Source organism: Hoplias malabaricus, chromosome 5 (assembly GCF_029633855.1).
Source record: "Hoplias malabaricus isolate fHopMal1 chromosome 5, fHopMal1.hap1, whole genome shotgun sequence".
Classification (NCBI taxonomy): domain Eukaryota; kingdom Metazoa; phylum Chordata; class Actinopteri; order Characiformes; family Erythrinidae; genus Hoplias; species Hoplias malabaricus.
Window position 1 is genome coordinate 51,598,253 of NC_089804.1, and position 18,872 is coordinate 51,617,124.

At 41.3% G+C, this 18,872-nt stretch overlaps 1 protein-coding gene across 1 annotated transcript; it reads right to left on the reverse strand.

The window, feature by feature from the left end:
* Window positions 1-240: 240 nt before the first annotated feature.
* smc1a (structural maintenance of chromosomes 1A) lies at window positions 241-18,857 on the reverse strand. Its single transcript, XM_066671897.1, has 26 exons — window positions 18,608-18,857; window positions 16,832-17,020; window positions 16,634-16,746; window positions 16,351-16,554; window positions 15,492-15,730; window positions 14,786-15,044; window positions 14,362-14,502; window positions 13,530-13,612; window positions 13,329-13,428; window positions 12,942-13,049; window positions 12,639-12,824; window positions 12,364-12,543; window positions 11,247-11,393; window positions 10,351-10,488; window positions 9,640-9,756; window positions 9,451-9,557; window positions 8,952-9,093; window positions 8,311-8,456; window positions 7,894-8,047; window positions 7,400-7,507; window positions 7,129-7,285; window positions 6,573-6,727; window positions 6,262-6,413; window positions 5,923-5,992; window positions 4,199-4,309; window positions 241-3,514 (listed from the first exon to the last, which is right to left on the reverse strand). The coding sequence occupies exons 1-26, from the start codon at window positions 18,714-18,716 to the stop codon at window positions 3,434-3,436; spliced, it is 3,696 nt and encodes a 1,231-aa protein (XP_066527994.1). The 5' UTR covers window positions 18,717-18,857; the 3' UTR covers window positions 241-3,433.
* Window positions 18,858-18,872: the final 15 nt, after the last annotated feature.

Genomic DNA, 18,872 nt, shown 5'->3' on the forward strand with positions numbered 1-18,872 from the left:
ATATTCATCTGTACTGTAGTCTCCGCAAGTCATTAAAATACTGGATCGTTGTCAGTGTAGTGTTGAAGCCCATTTCCGTCACTTGAACATTACAGCCGCGTTGTAAAATCATAATGCGATACTTCATGATTATGATGACATTAACAAGCCTTAAGGAGCATGGAAGCTCTACACCTCAGGGCAAGCCAGAACACACCCAAGCACCAGACACTGACATAAGGATTTGGGTCTTTGGGAGTTTTTTTTATTCAGTAAAACAATGAATACAATGAAAGATACATTAAGCTTATTTTTCAAGCAGAAGTAGTATCAACACATACCACACAGAGTGGATGTAAAAAGTCTACACACACCTGTTACAATGCCAGGAATTTGTGATGTAATTAAAATATATCAAACCAAGGTAAACAATTTAAGATTTAGAGATGGGCAAGTGGCTGTGTTCAGAGTTAACCAATCAATCACTCAGTATACACCTGCCATTAATTAACTACGGTTAAGCTGTTCTGATATATACTTCTTATTGTAAAAGATGCTCCACATGTGGTCCACAAAGAGCTTACACAGCATCAAAGGGAACTCAGTATTCAAAAGAATCAGTCAGGAGAACGGTACAAGTATTACCAAGGCAGTAGATATACAGTGGATAAAGTATGGTACAAAAGTTACTTTAATAAGAATTGGATGTCCAAGCAAAACTGATGAAATCATAAGACAAAAACTGGTCTGGGATGCTGCCAAGAGTCCTACAGCAACATGAAAGTAACTGCAGGAGTTTCTGGTAAGTACTAGTACAAATGACCTAAAGCGTGCCTCTACATCAACAAAAGACTGACACGAGAAGAAGATCAAAGTTTGGAATGGCCCAGCTAGAGCCCAGATCCGAATCCAAATGAAAACCTGTGGGGTGACCTGAAGCATTAGAATCACTTTATTTAGAGGAATTTGTTCTTCGCATTCAACCCAATTGAAACACACATTTACACACACTAGTGAACACTAGGGTGCAATGAGCACACATGCCCGAAGCGGTGGGCAGCCTTAGCCACGGTGCCAGGGGAGCAGTTGGGGGTTAGGAGTCTTGCTCAAGGGCATTTCAGTCATGACCTGCCGGCTCTGGGGATCAAACCATCCATCCATCCATTATCTGTAACCGCTTATCCAATTTAGGGTCGCGGGGGGTCCAGAGCCTACCTGGAATCATCGGGCGCAAGGCGGGAATACACCCTGGAGGGGACGCCAGTCCTTCACATGGCAACACAGACACACACACATTCACTCACACACTCACACCTACGGACACTTTCGAGTCGCCAATCCACCTGCAACGTGTGTTTTTGGACTGTGGGAGGAAACCGGAGCACCCGGAGGAAACCCACGCGGACACGGGGAGAACACACCAACTCCTCACAGACAGTCACCCGGAGCTGGAATCGAACCCACAACCTCCAGGCCCCTGGAGCTGTGTGACTGCGACACTACCTGCTGCGCCACCGTGCCGCCCTGGGATCAAACCAGCAACCTTCAAATTACAAGCCTAGTTCCCTAACTACCAGGCCATGGCTGCCACCAAAAGGGTAGCCTAAGAGGGCTGTGCACTGGAGATGACCTCAAAACCTGACAGGATTGGAGAGTGCTTTTGCAAGGAAGAGTGGATAAAGTTTGTCCTGTCAAGATATGCCATGGTTGTGCATTTCTACCCAATAAGACTCAATGATGTCATACAATCCTTTTCCAAAAAAGTTGGGATTAAAAACAATGTAATGATGTACTGATAATATTAACAATTTTTCAAAATGTTGAAACTGAAAAATGTTAGTGTTTTTTAAAATTATATTCATATTTTTAGAGGGTTGATGTTATTTGTTACTTGTTGTGAAAATGATGATTCAAGGCAAAAAAAACAATGGTAAAGTTGTGTAAAGCTACAAAAAGCAAATGATGCCATTTTGAAAGTGGAAACATCTATAGTACATAATATTATTCAGTAATTCAGGAAATCCAGAAAAATCTCTGTGACACAAGACAGAGACAAAACCAATATAGTGTGAATGTGATCTTCAGGTGGCACTGCATTAGAAACAGACATATTTCTGTAGTGAAAAACACTGCATGAGCTCAGAAACCCTTCCTAAACTCACTGTGTGTGGACATTCAGAAATGCGAAAACTCTCAAATTCCAAGTAGAAACCATATATAAACAGGATCCATATACACTACTCTCTTCTCTGGGACAAAGCTCATTTAAAATTGACTGAGGTAAAGTGCAAAAGTGACCTTTGGTCCAATAAATCACAATTTAAAAATATATTTGGAATTCATTTATGTTGTGTTCTCTGGGCTAAAGATGAGAGGGACGATCCAGCTTGGTGTAAACTCACAGCTCAAAATCCAGCGTCTATGATGGTATGGGGCTTCAACAAGGTTTAAGGGTGTGCATATTCATGCAGCCAAATATTTATTTTCCCCTTAAAAGATTTCAGTTTGTGCTGTAATTTAATTTTACAGGTTTTACGTCACATTAAATGTGAAAGAAAAATACATTTTTAATCTTGTGCTTACATCACAAAAACCCACCATTTTAACAGGTGTGTCGATGTTTTATATCCTCCATATATTAGTGCACAGATGGCTATATCTATTTCTGCATTTAGCTACATATTTTGTCTGTCGCAAATGAACCACTGCATTTAAGGGCTTAACTGATTCTTGGACATACAGCATGCATGAATGCATGTAGTTAAAGAGACAATGTTTTGGTTTAATAAGAGCTACATTAAAAATATATTTAAAAGGTTTTCACTCACAGTTGCACAGTATGAAGTCAAGAAGGCAAAGAAAGGCACAAAGCAGTACAATAATCTCCAGAAGTAATACAGACATTTCAAACACAAACATGTGACCACAAATGGCGTACTTAGTTATACTGAGCTTAACGTAACGTGGCAAATCTGACTAAAATATTTGGTTAATATGCACAAGTCACAGGAGATTGCTGGACAACTGAGTAAACAGTAAACACTTCCACAGTGGAGCAGGGTTCTCTTCCCAGCTTGGGCAGGAACACCATGCTATATTAACAAGAATCCTTGGGCAAGACACCCAAAGCTACATTAGTCTACCACTGTAACATGATTAAAGCTCTAAGCTGCTTTGGAGAACATCTGCCAAATGCCAATGTAAAAATGATTTAGTTATGGCATGAGTTACACTTCTTTCACAGTATTTAAGTGCAGCTGTAATAAAGGTACACAACAATTCACAGAGCACATGTAAAGTCATGCACATAACACTGAACAGTTGTTTATGGAACTGAGCAGAATATCAGTGTCGATGACAGCACGTTAACATATGCAGTAATGTCTCCAGTGTTAATTGTTAAGGGTCTTTTTGACCATTCTGTTTTTTCCCCACCCTTTCAAATCCTGACAATCTAATCGTTGGGGTTCGGGTTTGCGTCCGGATACTGAGAGAGATCAAAGGTCAGCACTTTGCTTATGACGCAGTCTCCTTGCTGTGGAGAGATCAGTTTTTAGTTTTCAGTAAACACTATGAAAGTGGGTCTCTGACATGTTATTTCAATCATATGTACTTTATATAACACTTTAGCAGTGTTGTGGAAGGTAATGTGCTAATGCATGCATTAATTTAACAAGGTTTATTTTTTTAAATCAAATTTGGCCACAACATCCTCCCATAATTCACCCTTTTTACAGGGTCTAGTGACATATTAGCAGTTTTATCTTGCAATGCTAACAAAGCATCGTTACTGTTAAGTTTGTAAGATTGAGTTATGCTAAAATATGTATTAATATCACAAAGAATAAGTTGCCTTACCCAATGCCAAATATCAGCTAGATGGTTATTCAACCTATCAGTATTGGGATCAGTGAAACTTTTTTTTTTTTTGGAGTGATGGATCCAGCAGTTTTGGGATAAGTCAAAGTGACTTCACAAATGTTTTTGTAGCAGAATGCCATCAAATATTCATAGTTCTTAGGTGAAGACATGGTCTAAAACTTTGTAATAAGTAGAGGCTGTTACTGCAGCAAAGGGGAACAAAGTTCCTATTAGTACCCTTCATTGCAGATCAAATGCTGGATAAACAAGTGTCCATAAACCTTTGTAGACATAGTGTTTCACTTTGACATGGCAAAATATCATATTTTACACTAGTTTACACTAAAAACAAACATACCTCAGGGTAGACTCCAATGAGTGAATCAGCTTTTGTGTAGAATTCCTCTTTTAGGGAGATGACAATGGCCTGGAAGTTCTGGACTGACTGGTCTTTAATATAATTGGCCACCTGCATACACAATGTAAGCAGTGTCATATTAATGTCCTACTTCTACAAAGATTCATAAGACCACTGCTATGTAATATCATTCTATCAAACACAAATGGACACAGATTTTGCGAATCAAGCACATGTGAAATGAATGACTTCTGTACATTTAGAGCAGGGTTGCCAAAAGTTTTTTATTGTGGGCCAAAGTGAAATTTCTGTGGATGGTCAATATAAACAATGATTTACTTTTGCCACGGTGCGACAAATTCTGATCAACACCACCCATGGCAAAAATGCACATTAAGTTCATGACCCAGCATTCGTTTTATTATGAAACTCCATCCATTCGTTATCTGTAAGCGCTTATCCAGTTCAGGGTCGCGGTGGGTCCAGAGCCTACCTGGAATCATTGGGTGCAAGGCAGGAATACACCCTGGAGGGGGCACCAGTCCTTCACAGGGCAACATACACACTCACACATTCACTCACACCTATGGACACTTTTGAGCCGCCAATCCACCTACCAACATTTGGACTGTGGGAGGAAACTGGAGCACCTGGAGGAAACCCACACAGACACAGGGAGAACACACCAACTCCTCCCAGACAGTCACTCGTAGCGGGAATCGAACCCACAACTTCCAGGTCCCTGGAGCTGTGTGACTGCAACACTACCTACTGCACCACCCTATTATGAAACTCATTGAATAAATAATATACTGTATTGTGGCAAAATAATATTATTTTATTAATTTTAACAATGAAAGTATACAGAATGTCTAGATTATACAGTGTCTTAAAATTTATTTTATTCTATTAGGGAGGAGATTAGGATAATTTTCTGGTGGAATAACCAGACAATTTTTTTGGCATTCCGGATTCATAAACTAACCTGATAAGAAATTAATTAATTGTCTGTAGCCACTTATCCAGTTCAGGGTCGCAGTGGGTCCGGAGCCCACCCGGAACATACCCTGGAGGGCTGCCAATCCTTCACAGGACAACACACACTCACTCACACCCATGGACACTTTGATTACCCAATTCAATTCAATGTGTGTTTTTGAACCATGGGAGGAAACTGGAGCACCCGGGGGAAACCCATGCAGACACCGGGAGAACACACCAAACTCCTCACAGACAGTCAGCCGGAGAGGGGCTTAAACCTACAGCTCCAGGATCCTAGAGCTGTGTGACAGCGGCTACCTACAGTGCCGCCGTGCCACCCCCATTAAGAAATATTTTATATTTTAAATTTATAATAAAATGTAAAACTGACAGAGTCATAAGGCAGTGGTGAGTTGTTCACTGTGAGTTGTTCTGACCAATGACTGTTGTGAAGTAATAGGATCAAACCAAAGTGTTGTGCTGTTTATCCGTTTGTAATTTTGGGTGTAGTATGTTTTAGAAAAGATTAAAAACACAAAACACGTGTTTATTTCTTTAACATTGTGATATTTATAGTATGCTAAAAGCCCACTCCCAACAACATCATAACATCCACAAATTTAAGATGAAGAAACAAAGAAAACTGATGAAACAAAGTCTATAATTTGATTTGCGATGAAACCCTTCAACTTCAGATAACCATAGTGTAATGGACACAGATGACCACTGTGATGAACACAGACCTTGCCTATGTTGGTGTTATCAAGGGCGGCGTCAATCTCGTCAAGGACGAAGAATGGAGCTGGTTTGTAGCTTATAGGGAAGTGTACAGAACCATATTTGAAAAGGCAGCGTATTAGTATAAAAACATAATCTCTATAAATTTATAAACACTGGCTATGTCATGATTGATGATACTAATCGTTCCAAATGACTTGCAATTAAATCTGGTACTTTAATTAACGTCCCTTCTTATGTTACAGTACCATTTTGGAGACAGTGACAACTTTTAAACAGTCAGTTTAGGTTAAGGTTTTGTAACTGTTACGCCAAGGGGTTTATTCTTTTGTTTTGCATCTTACCTGTGTATGGCAAAAAGCAGAGCTAAAGCCGCTACTGTCTTCTCTCCTCCAGACAGATTATCCATGGGCCTGAATCTCTTTCCAGGAGCCACACAGTTGTAATTGATTCCATCTAAATATGGCTCCTCTGGGTTCTCTGGGCCTAGGAATGCCTGAGGGAGGACCACGTAATTTAATCTCAGATATAGTTAACAGCACTGCACTTACAGTAATGTGCATTACACTGTTCATCTACTGCCCAGGAAGATTTTGGCAATGATAATGCAGCTTTATTGCTCTTATAAAGGATTTCCATGGTGTTTAGGTGAGACCTGTGCGCTGCTGTTACGAGACAGGGCTTTGTAGATCTCATCGATGTTGGTGGCGACAGACTCAAAGCAGGTGTTAAAGCGGTCAAACCTCTCCTTCTTGATCTGCTCAAATGCCTGCTTGGCTTTCTTAGCTCTCTTTCTTGCAGCTTCAAACTCTGCAGGACAGGCATGAACAAGAACTGACATAAATAAGCCAGACCTAAGAGCTTCCAAAGAGCTCGTCAATCAATTACTGAATTGATCTGGAGCAGGACAAGTTCAGAGTTAATTTGCAGTTTTAAGCACTATTTGAGCTAATAAGAGGTCCTGTAGTGTGCTTTTATTTGTAACTGTGTGGCCACAGCAGATTTCTACAGGTTTAAAATCAAAGATCCTATCAGTAATCACTAAAACAATGGCAAATTCTAAGATAAATCCCTCAAAGAAGGCTTTGGTGAAATGTACTCTTTTTTGAATCATTTTTTATACGACACCACACAATGTGAAGATTCTATATCAATGAAATAATTTCATTACAACCATTTGGGAACCTTGACTTTGCTGTTTATTCCGTTACCGTCACTTGTCTCCTGGAACTTGTCTCGGACACTCTCCAGTTTCTCCATGGCCTTCATGTTAGGAGCGCTGATTCGCTGGAGAATGCTCTGCTGCTCATTGAGTCTCTGCTGCAACGTGTTCATCTCAGCCTTAATCTCCTCTTCAGAGAGAGCATCCTGGAAAACACGTTAGAGAGAGGCTTTGTTACGATCAGAAAAGAGGTTTGACGTGGATATCCTAAGAGACGGCAGGATTTAGAGGTATCAGTGAGATGAAAAACTGGGAAATACCTTGAGATCCTCATGTAAGTTGCTGTAGTCAATTTCTATCAGAGCTTCTTTGGCGTGAACGGAGCTGGAAGTTTTCTGGCTGCTGGACTCATCAACATGGGAACTTCCCTAAACGTAAATTTAATATCTAAACCACAAAATATATTTGGATATTTGTGCCCTGCTTGTACACTAATGTATTTTGCTCATTAATATTGAAAAGAAAATGCCAAACCGAGTGAGGCTTTATTCTGAACAGACTACACAATGTGTTTATCCTTTCGGCAAAATGTTATTTCAAAGGTCAGTTTGTGAATGCTGCCTCTCTTTATTTATTAATCATCCCTCACCATCATCATTTCTCAACCTCAGTCTAAGATTCTCCAGTTGCATATATAGTTGTTTATATAAATCTCCATGGTGTTTCGTACCCTTACTTTATTGGAAATGGTCTGAAAACCCATTTTTTGGATATCTTTAAGTTAATAGTCATTTAGACAATCAGTGTACTGTACCTCTCCCTGGCTAATATCATCCATAGTTCCAGATTTGAGGGGCAGTTTGATGTCCTGCATCTTGCAGGCCTGCAGCAGGTTGTGTCTGTCACTGCGTTTCTGCTCCAGCTTTGTCTCAATCGCTGTCACCTCTTTCTGAAGCTGAGTCAGCTCCCTGAAAGGAGCATACAATAGCAGCACCATCAACACGCAACAGGGGTCCTGAGTGGTGCCTGCCCATTATAGACAACTGGCCTCTGATGGCAGTGGCATCAGTAAGGAGTGAATTTGTAGACTTTCAATGACAGGGTAGTGAAATTAGGCAGCTGTGCCACTCAGGAGTAAATCGTAATTTTTCTATCATATATTTCTAGCTTCCTACCTTGCTTAAAAAACACTACACTTGACTCTACACCGGATTAAATGACAGTGTCTCACTTGTTAGCAGCCCCCAGTTTCTTGCGGATCTCCTCCATCTCTCGATTCTTGTCATTGACCTCTCCTTTCTTAGTGAGATGTTGGTTTTTTAGATCCTGCAGTTGTGCCATGGTTTCATCAATGATCTTCATGTGTCTGTGCTCCTCCTAAAGCAAAGAAAGACAGTCATAATGAAATGGACATGAAAAACAGGAGCCCCATGCTACTTTTACTTTTGGATGCACTGTGATTGTAGCTTTACGTGACCATGCGAATCCTTAGAATAGATTTCAAATTTTGCAAGCACTAATGATTGATATGTTTCATATTAATGTAAATATAATCCAATATGTACATTGATTAGGGCACATGAACAAGCTAAAATTAATCACATCGATTCAGTCTTGTTAGAACATGTCACTGACCGACCTAGCACAGTGCTAGCACTGATATCTCTCACTGTAAATGGAAAGAGCATGATTACAAACCAGAAACAGGCATTTTTCATTTTTGCCGTGACAATAAATGGATAACAGAAATGAAAGAAGATGTGAAAATACTGAGATTGTGGTCAACAATGCTTTGTTCTTTTACCCTATTTCCACATTTTAAACCATGCTCACACTGCACCAATTACTTTCTCTTTATCCCACTGTTTATACCTTCTTTAGTCTTTCAATCTCACTCTCATCTTTCTTCACTGTCTGCTCCCACATCATCACTTTCTCCTGGTCCTCTTTCAGCTGGTTCCGCTCATAGTCCAGCTGGATGGCCAAACGGGTCTTCTGGGTCTCAAATTCAAGTCTGTGATGTGGGAGGTAAGCAAATAAGGTCAAAGCATATATTCAGGAGGGCGAATGACAACCTAAGAGGCATCACTGTAATCAGCTTTGATTCAGAGTCAGTGTTAATGGACAGTGATATTCAGGAGCTGTGTGCTGAGACAAACCAGACACTGAAGCTTTCTTTGTTATCAAATAATGTACAGAAAAAAAAATTGAAAAACCATATAAATACCTCACTTGCATGACTCAGAGACCTCCAGACAATGTGGAGACTGCTTGTTATTGCTACCATTGAAAGATGTTAACTCAGTATATAATGTATGAAAACTAATACCATTTGTGAATTTCATTGTGATTCTGTAGTTCAGTCTCTCACCGTTTCTTGGCAATCTCGTTCTGTCTCTTGACTTTCTCCTCCTCAAACTCTCGAATGTTTCTCACCCCAATTTCTTTGCAGAACTCAACAAATACCTCATCCTCCACCTGGAAAATATCAGCTTCAGTGACACTGTGCAGTTCACTGCTACTTAGAACAGCTAAGATACTGTCCAGTCAGAGATCTAACCAGGTTCATGCGGTCTCTCAACTCTGTGATGTCTCTCTCTCGTGATTGGATGATTCTCCTGATGTCATTGATGCGGGGTCCAAAGTTTGCCAGTTCACTCTCCAGCTTTGACTTTTCCTGTAAACAGTCAGCAGACAGCGTGGAGTCCCATTATAACAGTGTCCAGTTAATAGATGTTGTTATTTTACTCAAAAATAAATGATAAAGTTCATTCATTCATTATCTGTAACCGCTTATCCAGTTCAGGGTCGCGGTGGGTCCAGAGCCTACCTGGAATCATTGGGCGCAAGGCAGGAATACACCCTGGAGGGGGCGCCAGTCCTTCACAGGGCAACACAGACACACACACACACTCACACATTCACCTACCAAACTTGTGTTTTTGGACTGTGGGAGGAAACTGGAGCACCCGGAGGAAACCCACGCAGACACAGGGAGAACACACCACACTCCTCACAGACAGTCACCCGGAGCGGGACTCGAACCCACAACCTCTAGGTTCCTGGAGCTGTGTGACTGCGCCACCGTGCCGCTCCAATGATAAAGTTGTAGAGTATAATACAGTCTAAATAAGCATTTATACATGTTATATGCAGAAATTTTTTTAAAAGTTGAAACTTTAATTCCAAGCTCATCAAACTGATTCCAAACTTTTGACTAGGAAAGTAACGAAGACCATCCTCTTCTTTTTCAGAAAACCCTTTAGTGTACCTGCATGTTAAGGGACAGATGGCGGGTCTTGGTCTGCTCCAGGTCACTCTGAGAGTATTTCAGTCTCATCTGCAGCCCGTGAGCCTGAGACTGGACCTGCCTCAGCTCGGCCTCTTTCCTCTTCGCTTTCATCTGCTCCTGAACACAGCCAGTCACATAAGGCAAGGATAAGAACAAATATATAATCCCTATTTATTATACATTTGTTTTTAAATAACACAGCTGTCACTGTAATTCAACCTGAAACCTTTTTTACACATGTTCTTGGTCAGCAGGATATTAAACAGTATTCACCATACCATTAAAACATTCGCGGACACGGGGAGAACACACCAACTCCTCACAGACAGTCACCCGAAGGAAACCCACGCAGACACAGGGAGAACACACCAACTCCTCACAGACAGTCACCCGGAGGAAACCCACGCGGACACAGGGAGAACACACCAACTCCTCACACACAGTCACCAGGAGGAAACCCACGCGGACAAGAGGAGAACACACCAACTCCTCACAGACAGTTACCCGGAGGAAACCCACGCAGACACGGGGAGAACATACCACACTCCTCACAGACAGTCACCAGGAGCAGGAATTGAACCCACAACCTCCAGGTCCCTGGAGCTGTGTGACTGCGACACTACCTGCTGCACCACCGTGCCGCCCTCATTAAAACATTTAGAATATATTCTTTTGCCTTTAATATACCTTTGGATTTTTCTATGGCATCAGCATGCACCAGCGGGTGAAGCAAAATAATGTAAACCTCCTCCTACTGCGAAGAAAAAACACTCAGAAACCCTGATTTTTTTAAATCAGAAATATTTCAGGTTTTCAAAGTATATCATGATTTCCCATTCATTTTGAATTCTGTTAGTAGCAATTCTCTCTGTTACCTTCAATTCCTCTGTCAGTTTTTCTTTCTTATCTTTGAGTTTGTCCACAGCTTTCTCATCCCAGCGCCGGGCCTTGGCTTTCAGATCACTCGCTCCTCCAGAGATCACTCCAGACTTTTGAAAAAGAGTTCCGTCCAAGGCCACAGTCTTTGGAAGAAAGAGGCAAAATGGTAAAACAAAAGGGAACAACGTCCTCCTAATGTTTCTATGTCTATGTAGATATAGTGTAAAACATATATTGATGTTTGAAATGAAAAAAGTTAGTTACTGACTGCCTACAAACTTTTAGTGTGTACTTCGTAAAAAGTTAAAACAATGAATGATGCATATTTCTGTTTTGCCAAATAGAAGGTCAGTTTTCCCAGTATGTTAATAATAACAGTTAATATAGTTAATATATAAGTTAATATATTCTTTTTCACATTTTTGAAACAAGGTGTCTTGTGTTGCTGTCTTAAATACAATCCTCAAATCTTACAGATAACGGTGTAATTGATACTTATGTGAAGCACTGTAGCACCCCCAAGTGGAGTGTGTGAGTAATAGCACACCTTGTGGTGGAGTTTCTTAACGGAATTTCTGTTTACAAGCCGGTTCTATGAAGTCCTTTGCACCTAAATATATGTTTTTATCTTTAATGTAAATGAATCTAGTGATTTGGGCCCAGTTCTTGTGATCAATTCATTCATTTATTCATTCATTCATTCATTGTCTGTAACCTCTTATCCAGTTCAGGGTCGCGTAGGGTCCGGAGGGCCCTGGGCACAAGGCAGGAACACACCCTGGAGGGGGCGCCAGTCCTTCGCAGGGCAACCCACACTCACACATTCACTCACACACTCACGCCTATGGACACTTTTTGCGTCTCCAATACACCTACCGTGGACGGAGGGAGGAATCCAGATAACCTGGAAGAAAACAGACTCCTTCCTGACAGACACCCAGAGCAGGGCTCGAACCCACAACCCCATGGCCCCAGAGCTGTGTGACAGCGTCACTATTTGTTCCATCACCGCACCTCCATTCTAGTGGTCCAATCTTCATGAAATGTTCATACAATGTAACAGGAAGCTAACTTTTCTAAATACTTTAAATGATATGAGCATTTATTTTCAACCTTATGACGGTAAGGTCCTCCAAAAGCAATCCTGCGAGCATCCTCCACATTCTCACACACAAGGGCATTTCCGCAGGCGTACTGCAGAGCTTTCTTAATGTGGGGCGGCTCATAGCGAATCACGTCGATCACCAGCTTGGCTCCTCGCAGCTCCCTCAGCTTCTCATCGGTGGGCTTCACCTTCCAGGAGGATGACAAGAGAAATATAAGCCAGATACCAATCAGAAGGACAGAAAACTGAGGGATAACACCTTTCCGGTTATTCCGGTTTCTACCTCCAGGTAGTCCAAGGGCAGGAAGGTCTCGGGTTCTCCTCTCTGCTCTTTAATGTACTGGATACAGTCCCTCCCAGTCTTTTCTGAGTCCACGATAATGGCATCCATGTTCTTCCCCAGCACCTTTGTAACAGCAATCTGATACTTCTTCTGAGTGGGCTGGCACAGGTCAATCAACCTGCCGTACTGGGTAGATAAAGGTAATACCAGTTTACTTTAAAAGTAAAAGCATATTAAACATTTAATAAAAACACAGTGCTTTGGTTTGTGAGCTCTGTAATTAAATGGAAATTCATCCCTGACCACAGATCCAGGGTATAGCCTCTTAATGCTCTCCATGATCTCAGCTTTGCGTTGCTGACGGCTGTTCTCCTGCCGGTCGATTCTAGCATCTCCAAGCTGCTCCATCACCTGCAGCCAGCATCAAAAAAACCCAAACTTTAAAGTATTGTGTGTGGTGTGGGTGGAGGTCACCCAGTGTCCTTGCTTACACTCATCAAATTAGTTATTCCCAAAATGTCTCCTCCAGCAGAGCAAACAGCAGTGAGATAATTCACCAATTTGCTACAGCCCTCCCAGTCACAGACCAGTGCTGCTCCATAGCAGGGACAGGTTTCTAGTCTGTACTAGTTAACGCTAGTTATCTTCACTGTTGCACCACCAGGGAACTATCACCATGAAAAACCTTACCTGGTTTAGCTCCATATTTATCTCATCAATCCTCCTTTTGGCCAGCTCCACCTCCTCAGTCAACTCCTCCTCCATTCTCTTCTGTTCATCCAGAGACTGCCTGGTGAGCAAGAGAAATAAAAGCCCTCCTTCAGCTTTATCACTTTCAAAATAAGACAAACAGTGTGAAAGACTGTTAAAGTGGTCTGTGTATGGTTCTACCTGCTGGTGGCAATATAATCTTCCAGCTTCTCAATGCGCTTCTGGTTTTCTTCAATCTCTCTAATTTTTTGCTTTATTTTGGCCTGCAATGCACAGTTACATATTATGAAACAAATCAGGCATTTCCATAGAAATGAATTTAGGAATGTGGGCCGCATGGAGGTGCAGCAGGTAGTGTCACTGCCACAAAGCTTTACAGTCATAGGTCATGGGCATTGTGGGTTCTACCCCCAGAGGATCACCACAGAGCATGTATGCTTTTCATGGTGTATTACTCTCACTGCTGCAGTGATTGATGAGATGGCTGTGTATTAGTGTGTGATGTGCTGTACAAGTGGATCAGACACAGCAGGGCTGCTGGAGTTATTTGCCCCTCAGCGTCACTGCTGGACTCAGAATCACCAATCAAAAAATATCCAGCCAACAGTCTCCTGTGACCACTACTGAAAGGCCTAGAGGAGCTGTGGCCAAGCTGTGCAGCAACAGATGGGCAACTGTCTCTGATTGTACATTTACAAGGTGAAGCAATGAGGTAGGGCTGTCTAACAGAGTGGACAGTGAGTGGAAACCATGTTTAAAAACTCCAGTAGCACTGCTGTGTTTGATTCACCCATAAAAGCACACCACATATTAACACATGACCACCACATCTGTGTCATTGTGAGGTTCCTGACCATTGAAGAGCAGGGTGAAAGGGGGCAAACAAAGTATGCAGAGCAACAGATGGGCTTCAGTTTGTAATTGTAGAACAACAAAGTCCTCCTGTATATGATATCATAACATTATGGTTGATTGGTGTGTGTGTGTGTGTATAATTGTGGGGCATCTCCACCTCTGTCTCCACTTTCTTCCTCTCTTCTAGATCCAGTCGGTCCTGGTCAGCCTTCTGATCTCGGTTAAACTTCTCCAGCTCCTGGGCCAGGGTGGCTGCCCTCTTACTGGCCTCCTCCTTCAGCCTGTGATACTGCTTCACCTGTGGACCAAGAGATTTGCTTAGTGAAAAAAAGCAAGCATTTGTCTGTTTCAAAAATCTAAAGCCTGTTATCATCACATGACTCTAAACTGTTATTCTATAACCATGATGTTTGTCTAGACATTGTGATGCATAGTTAGACACACGTGAACTGGGCTTAAGGCCTTTTAGGACACCACTGCTCTACATTGCACAGAGATCATGTAATGATGAGACAGCAGCTGCACAGAACTTGAGAGAACACAGAGGAAAGAGGACATAGCTTTTCAGAAGCTGAACTGACCTGGTTCTCCTCCAGAGTGAGATCCTGACCCTGACTCTGAGCTTCCTCCTCCATACGTTCTTCAAACTCCTGCCTGGCCATCTCCACAGCTCCCTGCTCACTGTCCAGCTCTTCCATGTCTGCCTTACGCTTCTTATACATCTTCTGAGCGTTCTGTAGGGACTTGCGGGCCGCCTCCAGCTTCTTTATCTTGTGAGAGGTGTTTTCTTTGGCTTTGATGTACAGAGGACGTTTCTGGTTCAGTTCTGCATCTTTCTCTCTGTAGTGGGAGGATAATGGTATGATATTCAAACCTGCATAGGTATCTCTAAAGTAGAGTAGTCTCATCACACATCAGGACTACTGAACTGCTGTGTTTCATCACATTCACAGTCACTAGAGCAGAAGCACTGCAGCATACTGGGTTTTCCCTACATTTCTGCTAACCAGGCCTGTCCAATAATACAGTACAACTAGGCTGGGAAAGTAAATGTGTTTTCTCAAAATGTGAAGCTCCATCGCCTCTTTTCAATCTGTTTATTAGACATTAAACATGCTTGGAGGAGAGCACTAACTGTCAGTCTATTACATCAGCTAAAATACTCCAATTATTACTTCAGTTATAGAGGATTAGAGCTTCATAACTACATGCTCTCTACCGTTTTATATCATTTTAAACATTCTCATGGTTTTATTTTAGAATTAAGCTTTGTGCCTTCTCACATACTTGATCTCTTTCTCCACGTTCTGCTGTTCCCTCATCATTCGGCCCAGTTCTTTCTTCTTCTCCTTCAGTTCCTCTTCAATGTGGTCCATCTTCTTTCTGTCTTTCTCAATCTCTTTGTTGCGCTGAGTCAGCTCACGGTTCAGCTTCTCAATCTCTGCTTCATTGTGGTATAGTTTAAAGAGCTGCAGCTGTACGTGCGCCCTGACCACTTCGTCCTTCAGCCTTTGGTAACGCTCAGCCTGGACAGGGACAAAGAGCAAACCAACAGGAAGGGCATTAAAAGAATTTGAGAGATAAAAAGCGCTGTATGTTTAGCAAACATAGCTTTTGTAGAATTTTGGGTTATGAATTTTTTAATTACAGGTTTTCTTCAGTTTTTATACTTAATTAATATATGTTTTCAATATATAATATATATTAATATACGTTTAAAATATGTTTTCATCCCTGTTGAGCTGTGGCTGGTTCCAACTTCTAGCTAGGAGTCCCTAGTCACTTGATGTTATAAACTGTGAGGGTGAAAGTTCCACTTTCTGAACTGCTGCAATCACAACAGCCCTGGACAACTTTGTAGAGGCATTTAGAGGAGAATAATAACAGCAACCTTTAACTCTACACCCCATTTGTATGTATATGTACAAGAGCTTTTACTGTGATTACAATTTAATGAAAACCTAGGTTTATTTGAATTTTTGCCTCAATTTTTTTTACAGGGACACAGAAATCATAAATGCAGTCTCAAAGCTGTCAAAACAGAATTTCCATTTGTAGTGGAATATTTATGTAATAACATTTGAATAATAAACTAAAAAAACATATTCTGATTCTTGTTTTGCTACAGACTCAGTGGGCAGCAGACCTCCTCTTTCTCCTGCTTGGCCTCTTTCCGCTCAGCTGCGATGTTCTTCTTGCGATGGTAGTTGAACTGTGTGTCTTCCTCTGCTTTGACCATTTCTTTCTTCCTACGGTCATACTCTTGAGCCAGTTCTCCAGAACGGGAGATCTCCTCGAATAGAGCTGTCCTCTCCTTCGGGTTTTTCATGGCAATAGACTCCACTGCACCCTGACACACCAAGCAATGACATCAAACATCTCAATAAATCTCAGTACAAATTATGGTTCAGAAAAATACCGTTTCACACCTGAAACACTAAGAAGTTCCTGGCCTTGATGAGGATGCCCAATTTCTCCAGTTCTTCACTGTAATCAGAGAGTCCTACCACCTTGTTGTCAATCCGGTATTCAGAGGAGGAGCCTAAAACATACACACGGAAGCTCTATGTTAAAGTTATTTATGATACAAACCAATGAATCTTATGTGACCGTGTGCTGTTGTATACCTAAAATGACACGTGTGAAGGTGCGTTCTTCTTCGTTTTCCTCGCAGTACACCATGCTCACAAAGGCCCGGTTGGCAGCTGGTTTGCCCACTGGAGCACCATGGATCAGATCCTTCAGGGTCTTTACTCGCAGGTTACTGGTCTTCTCCGCCAAAACAAAACTGATAGCATCCATTAAGTTTGACTTCCCTGCATAATAAAAATTAAATATGACAATAAACATAAAGCAGTACTGCATGATGCAAAGAGATTTCAAGAGTAGTATACATTTATTATGTTTCCAGTACTATAGTAGTCGTGTATAGTATAGTATAGTAGTATAATAGTAGGCAAGTATTCCCTAATGTTGATAATCTATTTTTACTTCCAGTTCATCTTTGAGCAAAGGAATCCACATTTTATTCTATATCAATTCAGCCCTTTCTTTTTTGATTTAATTTTATACTGTTCTATTGGCAAGAATCAAGCTGTGTATTCTAACTGTGCATTCATATTAAAAAAAAACAAAAAACTATAATCCAAGAAGTATTTACTTTCAGCCAAAATAATAATAATAATAATAATAATAATAATAATAATAATAATAATAATAATAACAGTAATAATACTGTGAGGAGTGTGGCGTGTTCTCCCTGTGTCTGCGTGGGTTTCCTCCGGGTGACTGTTTGTGAGGAGTGTGGTGTGTTCTCCCCGTGTCCGCGTGGGTTTCCTCCCACAGGAGTGTGGTGCTCCGGTTTCCTCCCACAGTCCAAAAACACACGTTGGTAGGTGGATTGGCGACTCAAAAGTGTGAGTGGGTGCGAATGTGTGAGTGAATGTGTGTGTGTGTGTTGCCCTGTGAAGGACTGGTGCCCCCTCCAGGGTGTATTCCCACCTTGCACCAAATGATTCCAGGTAGGCTCTGGACACACTGCGACCCTGAACTGGATAAGGGTTACAGACAATTAATGAATGAATGAATGAATGAATAATAATAATAATACTTCCTGCCACAATTAATCATAATATTATGGTTAGCATCTAATAATTACAATCCAATTTTTTCTCATAACATATGAGTCATAATTATAAAAACCTTAGCAATAATTATGAGACACTGTCATTATTATAAAATCCTAAAGCTTAGCAAATCATAATTCTCATTAATATTCATCCATTCAACTTCTGAATCTGCTTCAATCAGGAGACGACTCTGAATTATCAAAGCACGAACACAACCAGAGCACCAGTTCACCACAGGGCATCAAACACTACAAGCCAATTCACCTAACAAAATGTGCTTTTAAGCTATGGTAGGGAATTAGAGCACCCAAAGAAAACCCATGCAGACACAGAAAGAACACCACACCTGGGTTTGACCTGAGTTTGAGTCCTCAGCTCACAATCGGTGACGATCCCCAGGCATTCACTGTTCCACCCTTCACATATGTCTTAGTAAATATGCATATGCTGTTTAAAGTATTTCTTTTTAATGCAAACATCTTTATTTATGGGGAACTGTCTATTCACAGTTAGTAAGAAACGGGGGCGTTGCCCACAGCGGGGGGAGAGAGAGAGAGACAGTGAGAGAGAGAGAGAGAGAGAGAGAGAGAGAGAGAGAGAGAGAGAGAGAGAGAGATGCGGAACATTAAAATGCCATGGACTGTGCTTCTCAAAACATTTCCATACAAAGACAGCTGCAAGTAGATAATATTTACATGAACACATTAAGGAATAAATTTCTTCCTGCAGTCAGCTGCGAATTAACAACACTAGCGCAGCTTTATCCGTACTCACCTGATCCATTCGGTCCGATTATAGCCGTGAATTTGTGAAAAGGTCCGATTATCTGTCGCCCTTTGTAGGATTTGAAATTTTCAATCTCTATTAATCTTAAATAGCCCATAATGATCCAGTAATGCTGCTGTTGTAAAGAAGACTAGCGGGTACTTCTGTTCTGTGAGCTTTGGTCTTTATTTTCCGCTGCTGTCGACCCTTTTAAACCGTTACTGTGTGAAAATATAACATTTATTTTTTCCAGTATATAAATCTAACACTGCAC

Coding starts and splice junctions, on each gene's coding strand:
- smc1a (XM_066671897.1), bottom strand. CDS start 18,716: ATGGGCTATTTAAGATTAATAGAGATTGAAAATTTCAAATCCTACAAA. Junction 13,613..14,361: donor GGAAGAAAGTGGAGACAGAG/GTGGAGATGCCC, acceptor TGTGCATTGCAG/GCCAAAATAAAGCAAAAAAT. Junction 6,414..6,572: donor CTCGTAACAGCAGCGCACAG/GTCTCACCTAAA, acceptor GTCCTCCCTCAG/GCATTCCTAGGCCCAGAGAA.